The 11,522-nt window shown below is 43.9% G+C and overlaps 1 protein-coding gene across 1 annotated transcript; it reads right to left on the bottom strand.

Annotated features, from left to right (window-relative positions):
- Positions 1–270: 270 nt before the first annotated feature.
- Positions 271–11,187, bottom strand: DYRK2 (dual specificity tyrosine phosphorylation regulated kinase 2; the record flags this gene model as incomplete). The annotated part of the gene is made up of 3 exons (XM_082002164.1): positions 271–1,872; positions 10,270–10,406; positions 11,133–11,187. 3 exons carry the CDS (start codon positions 11,185–11,187, stop codon positions 271–273), a joined length of 1,794 nt encoding a protein of 597 aa, XP_081858290.1.
- Between the last annotated feature and the right edge of the window lie 335 nt (positions 11,188–11,522).

Genomic DNA, 11,522 nt, shown 5'->3' with positions numbered 1-11,522 from the left:
ATGTTTATTACTGTGTCACACTAGTTACAGTAAGGCTAATTGTACTGTAGAAGACAAATATTTTAAAAAATAAGTATAAAAACTTAAAGCATTGTCCCCGTGTTCTTATAAAAACAAAATCAACAATTCTTACGTTTAAAATGAGTGCTGGAAGATACAAATGAATAAAGTTATTGAGCAAATAAAAATGTATATCTGGGCTACTTTTTCATACAAATAAGGCTCAGCCACATTGTATCTCTCATACTAACAGCATTGGGTTTTTCAAACTCAGCTAACGAGTTTTGGCAACACTGTTCTTTGCTGAATATTCCCATTGGCATCTGTCATCTGTGCCAAATTAGTCCTCAGTTTTGAAGCTGAGCTTGAAGTCGGAGGTAACTTGGAAATCGACGTTATAGCACCAGTGCTCTCTGTAATTCTCTTTGCCGAGGCCTTTTCCCCAGTTGGAGGCTTTGGCAACCGTCTCCTTAGCCAGGGATGCCGCAAAGCCTGGCTGGGTGTCATACGGATAGCAGGATCCCATTCTAAACACTGTTTTAAGAAGTCAAGGAACAGGGGATCATCACATCCCTTTAATGCATTACCCCATTCTCTGCTCTCTGGTGGGCCACGTAGTTTTCCCCTCCGAGAGCGTCCACCATTAAGTATTACAGAGCCATCAGACAAGGTTGTGATGCTGCAATAGCGGGGATAACCCTTGGAGCTCACGAAGTTTTTGGCTCGCTTGGAGGAATCTAAGAGTTTTGGAGAAGGCATGCCCAATAGCTCAATCATACAAGCCAGCTGGTCTCCTTCGTCTTCTCCCGGTAAAAGTGGATAACCAGTGAGAAGCTCTGCTAGAATACAGCCCAAGCTCCACATATCTATGGGCATCCCATAACGAGCACCAAGGATGACTTCAGGTGCACGGTAAAAACGAGACTGAATGTAAGTGTAGACACGCTGATGCTCGTAGCAACTTGAGCCAAAATCAATCACTTTGATACCACTTCTACCCTGTTGTTTCAACAGAATGTTCTCAGGTTTAAGGTCACAGTGAATGATTCTGTTTTTGTGCAAAGCATCCAAGCACTGTAAAATTGAGTGGGCAAACTTGCGGACCAAAGGCAGGCTAAAGCCCTGAAACTTGTTTTTCTTTATTAACTCATACAGGTTCATGCTCAGCAATTCAAATGTCATGCAGATATGGCTGCGGAATGTGAAGTTTTCCAACATGTGAATAACATTCATGTTGTTATCCTTATCTTGTTTCCGGAGGTGCTCCAGGATCTTAATTTCTTCTGCAGCTTGGCGGTGGAAACGTTTTTCATTTCTCACCATTTTTAGTGCCACATGCTGATGCGTCTTGTGATCATAGGCCTTCACCACCTGCCCAAAGCTTCCTTTCCCTATAACTTTCAGGACTTCATACCTGTACGCAATATGATCATGGGGTACTTGTATATAAGACCCTTGGTCATCATCATACCCGCAATTGTTTGAACCACCAACCACACCTTGCCGCTTCTTTGCATTTGGACCCAAAAAGTGTATTTCAGGGTAGCTAAAAATCTCATGATGCTCAAAGGCTGTTAATTTTTGCATGTATTGCTTCATTGCCTGCTCTGGTGTCATAACAGAGGCTTTCACCTTCCCTGTTCCATCTGTAGATTTTAAAGAGCTGGAGCTCCCTTGTCGTCTGTGAGCACTCTCTGACTGTCTGTCCTGAACCACTGGCAATCCAGATTTGCCTAGCGTTGTAAGTCCATTTGGCTGTGTCGTCAGAACCGTCCTCTTGTTACTATTATCTTCGAACAGCTGCTGAACCTGGATTTGTCCATGGCTACCAACATGGAGGTGCTCATTCATTGTGTGCTTACTGCCTCCAACCTATAATTGAAAATAAATACATACCCAGTTAACAAGAAAGGCATGAACTCTATGCTTCACCATTCATTCGGCAACTTGCCATCCTGCCTAAATCACCTCAAAACTAAGTATTTTCTCACAAGTCAGCTGTCTACAGATAATCTAAAAACTACAGCACATACACTGTGATACTGCTAGATGCTATTAAATTTTCCAGCTCTCTGTTTCTCATATGTCACTTTCACGACTCTCTAAAATGTTTGCAACAAGGCAATCGCAGATGTGCTATCCATGATAAGCTAACAATTCCTCCACGGAATCTTCAAGGCAACAGTCCTGTAACATCAAGAAGTATGCTGGAGGGACATTAGACTTTAGAGAACATAGCAGCAGTTTTACTGATGCTGGAGATCAATATATAATGCCTGCTAGAACTTACATGGCTAAGGCTCTCCTAGTCACCTGTTCTCAGAAATCAAGATTTTAACTTGTTCCTAAATTTGCTGTATATCAAAACCTCCAGACACAATTTTAAGCAAAAGGCATGTGCTGTGACATGCACAAAGAAGAAAAGAACTTGCACATTTCTGAAGTTCAAGCACTGCCATTTACTGCTTGCAACTGAGACAGTCACTATTCAGCAAAGCATTCAGATCAATGAAGCATAAGCACATCCTTTAGCACTTTCCCAAACCAGTCTTATAGTAACTTTTAACCAAGATGGGGCCTGATGCAGACTTGAGCAGAAAGAAAATCTTTGCGTTGAAGAACATACAAGTAACTTCATTTTAGAGGAATGGAAAAAAGGATTAGTTTATTTTAGAAATTACATTTGTTCTTGACAGTTTTCACAAGGGAATAAACAGCAGCATTCAGCATTTTCTAGCAAAGAAACACTGCAAGTACTGGGGTGTGAAAAAAAAATTTATTTTTAAGGAGAAACAAGAAATTTACAAGCATATACTTGCCACTAAGATAGCTGTCCTTAAAATTCCTAATTTGCTCTAAAGTCGAGGATAATTAGTTTGTCTTCTGCCTGGTCTTATACAAATGTAGGAAGAATTCCCCTGCTGTGTCTCCAGCTGATTCACCCGCGTTAATATATTTATGCCAAACTACTAACCAAAAGTTTACCAATACCGTCAAATACATAATCAGCCAGGGCTGAGAGCAGTTTTAATCTGAAACTTATTTTTTCTAGGCAGATAAGGATAACACATTCTCTGTTCACTTAAGGTTGCTGAAACAAAAACAGAACATGGCAGTTGTGTGCTGTGATATAAGGCAATGAAACCTGTGCTGCAACTGCAAAAGTGCTTCCTAATGAGAAAACCAGGACATGCAACACAGACTTCTAGCATACTTTGTGCTTCTGTGAGGTATCGGTCTGATATGGCAGAAGCATGTTCTTGTAAATTCAGTAACTTGTTCCCAAGGAGTAGCCAGCTGGACACCAGCATCACCTTTGGATAATATTTTGAAATTTGCAGCTCTGAAACTCACACAACATAAGAACAAGAGCTCTCAGGGATTGCTTCTGCTGAGTTCACTGCTATTCTGATTCCATTCTGACTCATCTTGAATAACTGGTCCATTTTATTTCATCATTGCAGTTTGACTGTATATTTATTTGCAAAGCAATTTGGACTCACGCTATCAAATTTAATCAATCTCATAGACAGCGCTACCACACTATTGCCATTCAGAGCAAAGACGTTTGTCACATTTAAGCACAGTGAATATATCCTGTATATCGACATTAATTCCCTTCCTAGTTTGATGTCTCAAAAGCACCAGGAATTAAATCACCAAGGGGACTTAATGAGCCTATCATGCCTACAGGGAATTCCTTCAGGTCAAGTTTGAAGTGCGCTGCAGTATGCAGTAGCAGTTTCCTGAAGGTTGCCCTGTTCCTCTATATAAACAGCAGCTACTGAAAAAAAAAACACCACAGCCCTGAGAACTGCTACATGATGCATCTCAGAAGAACTGTACCTAGTTAGTAAGATGTGTCAGAGGTTCAGCACATGCAGTATTGCAGAACTGTGTTTAAGTCAGAAATGCACAGTGAGGCAGCAGAGTAACTGTACTCTGATTACAAGCACTCAGGCTAGGAAATTCCAGGTACAAACGTTTCTTCTGTGGCACTGGTTGAACAACAAAGCAGAACATATCTGGACACACTGGGAGTAGACAATACTAACATACAGACAATGAGGAAGAAAGAGCATAGCAGAGAAAATCATCTTTAAGAATTTGTTAACCCAAGTACCCATTGCCACAGTTCACATCTTGCATTAATTTTTTTTGTCCCTTGAGTCACCTGTTTTCAGAGTTAACTATTTCCTGCCATTCCTAAGCACTGCTTGTTTCAATAGATGTACTGGGGAATTCTTCAAACTTCAGTTATTTGCTTTGTACAGAGCTTGGAAAAAAAACAAATATTTATCCACTCTCAGCAGGGACTAGAGTTCTTTTTCCTAAAAGCATGTTTGCAAACACATTCTGAAGTGTAAACCATGTAGCTCTGCTTCCTGTACCTTCAGGCAGCTTCATGGTTTCTCTTGTTGCTCACAGGTTGGCTTTTTTTTCCAAGCAGCAGAATGAAATCAGCATTTATCCCAGCTTCACCCCAAATCCAAAGTGACTGGTTTTGCCAGTTTCAGTCAGCTGCTGCTTGGGAATGCAAATGCAGACAGTAGCACTGGTTTTCTTTGTGGATGAAAAAACACCAAATTAGCACAGGCTCTATTCCAAAAGTTGTGGGGGTGAAGAGAGTTCACTCTTCTTTCAAAAACCCCAACAGGAGTTTCAGAGCTATCAGACACATCACAAACACAAAGTTAATATGAAAAATGGACTTTCCTCATCTCAGGGTATTGCTTGCACAAGAATCACCACCTCTTCTGTTTCCAACCTGGATCAGTGTTGTATCCTCACGAGCCCTTTGCTCTGCCTATCTACTTCTGGCTACTGGGTGTCTGAGGCTGCTGTCAAGTTCAGGCTTGCACTGCTTACAAGCTCCACAGGCTTCACCAGTGACGCTGTAAGTTCCCTGAACCACAACTAATGGGCTTGGGAAGCTACAATGGACTACAGCTTTCTTAGTCCCGTACCAAACTGTTCACCGTACACAGAAGCTCCATCAGTCTTTCATCCGAAAATGTAAGCCTGAGAGGTTTATAACGTGTCTCCCTTTTGCTGCTGCAGATGGGCCTGTAAATTCCAGAACCAACAACCTACACAGTTGACAACCTGCATGTTCTTATGCAGCTTACTTATTACGTATTTTATTGCCTTTGCTCAGATTTACATATCTTTATAGCGCACATCTTCAAAAATTACTGATGTACACATTTCTCCATAAAACATATTGAAACAACAGGTAAGCTTGAACTCAAAGAAATAATCTTTCTGAATCTTCTGGCAACATCAATTACAAAACAGCAAATGTTACAATGTGTTTTCTTCCTCTGTCATTAGTTTTTCATACCTTCAAAATCACCCCTACGTTTTTGCTTTGACTTTGGTTTGCTCCCAGTTTGGAAGTTGACGGCTATGTCAAAAACATTCACCTAACTTTTGAAGCAGACACACCAGGCAAAACAAAGAAAAAAAACACAACTTTTTTGGGGGAGTGGGAGTTTTTGGGGGTTGTTTTTTTGTCTTGTCTTCACAAATGGGGTTAGGCACAGAAGTAGAACAGCAACTTACTATGCTTACAGTACAGACCTGTAACAACAAGGCGGCAAACCCATTGACAATTGCTTTGCAGTAACACTCAGCCAACACAATGGGCTGTTTCAAGACCTTCTACAAGACTATGACTATAGGACTGAACACCAGGAGCATACACCTCTTCTCAACTTTATCTTCCAAAAGCATCAAGACATTGTGTAGTTGTATCATATTCCATCTTTGTAAAAGTCACTTGGTGTGATATTAGCACCCTATAAAACTATCCAAGACAGATACACGCTTCAGCTATATATTATCATTTTATTCTGAGCAAAACACCAGAAAAAAAATTATTTTGCTGTCATTCAGAATCTGAAAAGGTTTATCAAATGAATCTTATTAATAAAGCTATCGTGATGGCCTGCTGAAATACTGCACAGGAATAAGATGTCTCTATCTGCTATTACTTTGCATAGATGAGGACCAGAGAGAAATAGTGTTCCAAAGTAGTAACTTAATTAAAGAATAAATGTTACACTATATACCCCTTTCTTTACAGCATTTCTGGGAAAGCCAGTTTCACCCCTACTGTGTCTAACATGCTAGAGACACACCGTATCAGGTGTAGCGTGCTTCACTGCCTATCTTGTTGACTGCAGCCTGAGCAAATGTAAAAAAGGTCGTTTTTTCCTTGATAAATGAATTCAACAGCACTCCTCAGTTCAAATCTAAAAATAACTGCTAATTAACATGATAACAATAATGCAGGATTATCATAATGGTTTTACTGTGAGTATGGGTTTTATACACTTAAAAAGACTAAGCCCTTGTCCTAAAGAGCTTGTGGCTCAGCAAGAGCTGTAGAAAAAAAATGCCATTTGGATTTTTTGCTGCTGTCATATCTGGTGCATACAAGCTTATTTTTTGAAAAGTTAACTTTGATTTTATATAGCAAATATTTTCACAGACAGAACTATGCCTTAAGAGTGATACTGATTCATAATTTTTTTTTCTCCTGTCAGGACTACACAGGTGCAGTGAGTCTGAATACTTCTGGGATACCCTGCGTGTATTACGTTGAAACCAAAAAGCACAGTTAATGCACACTAAACTGAACCCTTCAGGTAAACTGAAGTGGACACATAGGAGAGATGTACCAAGATATACTGCAGTGCCCATAGCACAGTCACCAACTGTTGGAGCTCAAATTTCAGAGCCTCCCCATTAAAAGTTAAGATCGTTTCATATTCCCTCTAGATACAAGTTCTACGTAGAAGTAGGAGCATCTAAAGAAATCTAGATATAGCAAAGTCCAGGTCATGACTGTGTAGTTATTTCCACTCAAACGTGACAGCATTTCTGCGGCAATATATTACATAAAAACACCCCAACAGGAAGGCATTTTGTTTGGTTCTACCTGCTTTAAAGCAGCTGCCCACAATAAAAATTTGCAACCCATGTTGCAAATAAAAATGTGGCCTGCTAGATCTTCACATTAACAGAGTCCAGAAATCTCTGTTCTATTATAAAATAAATTAATTTTTAAAAATGTTTAAGTTTAATATTTTTAAGATTAAGACTGAATGACTGATGCAAAAGTATATGGATAGACATTCATCCCTGGTGGCAAAAGAGAACAGGCTTGCTGTAGGGAAATCTTAGAAGGGGCTTGAAGAGGGAGGGCACTGAATCATGCACTGTAAATGGGTTGTTGTTACAGTTTCTCCTCCTAGACAGGAGGAGAAAAAGATTAAGAGTGCTTGACTGCAAGAGAAACAGGAAGAGTGCTGAATGCAGGGATATGTGCCAAATAAGAAAGAACAGAGTTGGAGGTAGGCAGAAGACAGAGACAAAAGTCTGGGAGAGGAACTCACAGATGGGTGGGGATTTACACAAGCAGAGCAGCAGGCAAGCAAGATAATCTCTACTGCAGCATGTCAAGTGGATGTAAGAACACCATAATGAAACAGGAGAGAGTGAATAGAAAAAGGTTCCAATCAACAAAGCAAGAACTTAAGGCTTCAAAAGAGAAAGCAATGACTTTGGAGAGGAAAATGAAGAGGACAAGGGGTTGGAATTCATGTTTTCCACCATGAGCCAAAAAGACAGCCAGGGATGGAAGCAGACACAAATAAGCCTAGGATGAAGCCACAATTTTATTTTTTTTTAAATAAACAAAATCTTTCCCTGCTACAATACACAACAGCCTGCTTAGCAACAAAGGTTGCCGTGATTGCAGACTGCAGACAAAACCTCTGCCCTGCTATACAAAGCTTGTGTAAAACAGCACCTTCCTCCCTTCTACCCATGCTCTCCTATGCTATTATATTCTACCAAACAATGAAACTTCACTTGAAAGCAGGAGACAACAGTTTCACTAGAGGTTAGATCACACAGCTCACTGCTGCAAGAAATATGACAGGCAGTGGGTTTCTTCTCTGCCTGAATTAAAAACTTTTTAGGTTTGTTTTGCAAACTATACCTTCTGAAAGTCTGAAACACAGAGAGAAATACTCTTACTTTTTAGGTATTACAGAAGTCACATAGATACACCAGGAATGAAAACAACATAAGTAAATGAACACAACAAAGGAAAATGGTTTAGGAAAACTGAACTGTTCCATTTTAAACAGGTCTGACTGGAGGAAGTAGTGGGATGCAAAACCAGCGGTTTCAATCAGTCAGTGTCAGCTGAGGTCAGTAGGCTCGAAGTTTATAGAAAGATCACATAAAAGATATAGCCCTTTTATTTTAAGGTAAAATCCAGCATTCTGATGTCACATCTGATCCTTACCACAAAAAGTTATGTTAGCCAACCACAAAATAACCATCTACAAAATTCAGAAAGGCAGTCAGAGGTATTTCTGTAATAGTACCCAAGGCTAAATAAATACTGTAGAGTAGGCTCTGTTTCACAAAAGAAAGGCAGAGTTTGCAACAGTCAGAATCTAGAGGGACATGACACACAGCAATACAATGCTTGATCATCCCCGTGGGCTTCCATAAGTATTTCATGTCTCTCCCCCTCTCTCTCTCTATATACACACACATGCATATATGCTATATATAAATATATGTATAAATACACAATACGTATAAAAATACTCAAAACATAGAAATGTAACACTTGAACACCCCTTGCATGCTTTCATAAAGACCTCATCTTTATATATGTATGTATATATGCACAGACAGTATATATAATACACACACATATAAATCTATGTATAAAAATACCAAAGTTTTATACTGCCAAAATTAGTAAGTAGTCCCAGATATACAGCTGGACCACCATGCTTTCACAAATCCGAAATTAAATCTGGGCTCTGTTATCTGTGGGCCCCTGTTATTTGTGGGCCCATCTGTATGTGCAGTTTCATAATCTGTGTTGAGGCTGTTTGTGCTGCATTCCTTCTTTTCTATTTTTATTTAAAAATTTAAGCTGCTGCCCCAACTCTAAAACTCAGCCAGCACTTAACTGGTATATGAATGTGAAAAAAATTGGCTTTTGATGGTAATGAACAATTCAGATATATATTCTAGGTACACAAATATACAATGATGTTGATCTCAAGTATGCAGCTCCACCTTGAATTTGCAGAATATTCATCATTCCTTTTGAGAACATCCTACATATACTGATTTTTTTTAATTTAAGCCAATTCTTTCTATGAATGGATTTGAATAAGATGCTTTTACCCCTGAAGCTACGTAGAAAGTCACTGAAACACTAATATCTAAATGCATAGTTTCACCTTCCACTAGCCCGTAATCACATTACCATTTAAAGCTCTGCCATATGTTTATGAAGATAGTATGTGAGCATCCATGAAGAACTCATTAATTCTAACAAAAACATGCCGTCAGTGCCTTTCAGGGTCAGTATAAAATCTTTCATAATTTAAAAGGAAATGTATGCAATAAAAATTTCAGATATTTAGTGTTAACATGACAGCATATAGACCCCTCTCTCTACTCTGTCGTGCCTTCAGGATAGAGATACCCTCTCTCATCCATATATAGTGGCATACTTGGGTAGTTTCATTCCTGGTAGATTAACTAGGAGTGGGAGATAATGTGAGATATCACAGAACCAGAATATAACATCCTTTTCATGCCATCAGTGCTTATTTCTTTAGGTAAACTACTGCAGCAATAAAGTCGGATTTGTCCAATCATTGTTCCCGAGTACAGTGATAGCTATTTCTAAGGAAGACAGCTATCGGCCTGAGCTAACCAGACATATATAGGGGAGAGCAATCTTCATTTTTCACCACAGTTCATGTGACCCTTTAATCACGGTGATTAACCTCATTGCCAAAATAATGTCATCTCAAAAAATGAATTTACCAGAACAGCTCCTCTGTGCAAGTGTGGACGATCGAATTTGTCACTGAAAAGGAGACACAAAACCAGACTGAAGGGGGGCTGGGGAGGGGGAAAGCTGCTTCTCAGCGCAGTCACAGGGTCCCAAGCTCACAACAAACACGCACAGTTGATCGGAGTCTGCAGACATTAACTGCACTTTGCTTAAGCACCAAGCGCCTCGTTAGGCGGGACGGGGCGTCCGCGGCGGCGGGGCCCCTGCCCCCTCCCGCCCCGGGGCGCCCCTGAGGGCTCGGTCCCGCCGCGGGGGACAACCGGCGAAAGGAGAGCGGCGGCGGGGCGGCGAGCCCCGGGATCGGGACGCCCCTTCCCCAGCCCCCCCGCCTCGGCCCCCCGCCCCGAGCCCGTGCTCACCGTGTGGGAGGCGTTGCTGGCCCTGAGCGGCGGCAATGCGAGGGGCGACGGCGGGCCGGTCCCAGCTCCTGCCCGGGAGACCCCCGCTCCGGTGCCCGGGGAAGACTGCAGCGGGCGGCCGCTGTCCCCTGCCCTGCCTGCGGAGAGCAGAGGGGTGAGCGCGGAGGGAAGCGGTGGCCCCTGAGGCACCGCGGCCGTCGGGGCGGCGGCGGCCCCGGCGCTTCGCCGGCACCGCCGCCTGCCTTTGCTTCAGGCAGAAGCCATTAAAAGCTAATCACTGCCGCGGCGCACACACGGACCGATCCGGCTAATAGCGCGGGCGGGCCACGCTCGCCCAGATAAACCCTTCATCCGAGATTAACCCGCCACCGGCAGACGCCTAACCGGCAGAACAAGCCGGCTCTCTGCCCTGCACACGCCTCGGGGCTGGACGGCCGCCTGACCCCCCCGAGCCGTCTGGTCCCGCGAAATCCCGGCGCCGCCGGGGACCTGCCAGGAGTTCGCAAGGCTGCAGCGGGGAAAGGAGACCAGCGCCGCCGCCCGCTGTCAAACGCGGCCGCTCCGGCAAACGCAGCAATTCCCAGTTTTTCCTGGGTCGTTCCGCTACGAGATTTCTCTTTTTTTTGTTATTTTTTTCTCCCTTCCGCCAGGCGAACTCGCCACCCCGCACACCTACAGCACGCCGGAGCTGAACCCGCAGCCCCGCGCCGGTCCCCCGGGCTCGGCTGCCGGGGGGAGGGCAGATCATTGTTCCGACACGCACGGTCCCGCTGCGGCGGCGGCTGCCGGGGCAGCCGCCGGGCGGCCGAGCCTCCTGCCCCCGCCCCGCACGGCCCGGCCCGCAGCGGCGGCCCTCTTCTTACCGGCTGGGTAGGCAGCGCCAGCGGCGGCGCTAGCTGAGGGTTTTCTGGTTAACATGGCCGCTGGAGAAGAGGGAGAGGAAAAGGCATGTCAGGGTGGCTCTCCTCCGCTGCTCCTCGGCCTCTCCGGTCGGCGGCTACCTCTCTTCTCCGATCAGCTACACCCAGACACAGACACGTCCTCCGCTGCATCCCCCTGGCCCCGGGCCGGCCGGACAGACCCTCCAACGGCCCGCCGTCGCCTCCCGCCGCAGCAGCAGCAGCAGCAGCCGCCGCGCCGCCGCCGCAGCCCCCGGCCCAAGCTCATCACCTCCCCCGCCCCCGCCCCGGTCGCCCCGGTCCCCTCACACGGAGGAGGGGGCAGCAGAAGGCGGCCGGACTGGGCCCTCCTCC

This window comes from Phaethon aethereus, assembly GCF_964289735.1.
Source record: "Phaethon aethereus genome assembly, chromosome: 1".
NCBI lineage: Eukaryota > Metazoa > Chordata > Aves > Phaethontiformes > Phaethontidae > Phaethon > Phaethon aethereus.
The sequence above is the reverse complement of the archived record's forward strand: the minus strand, read 5'-3'. Positions and strand labels throughout refer to the sequence as shown.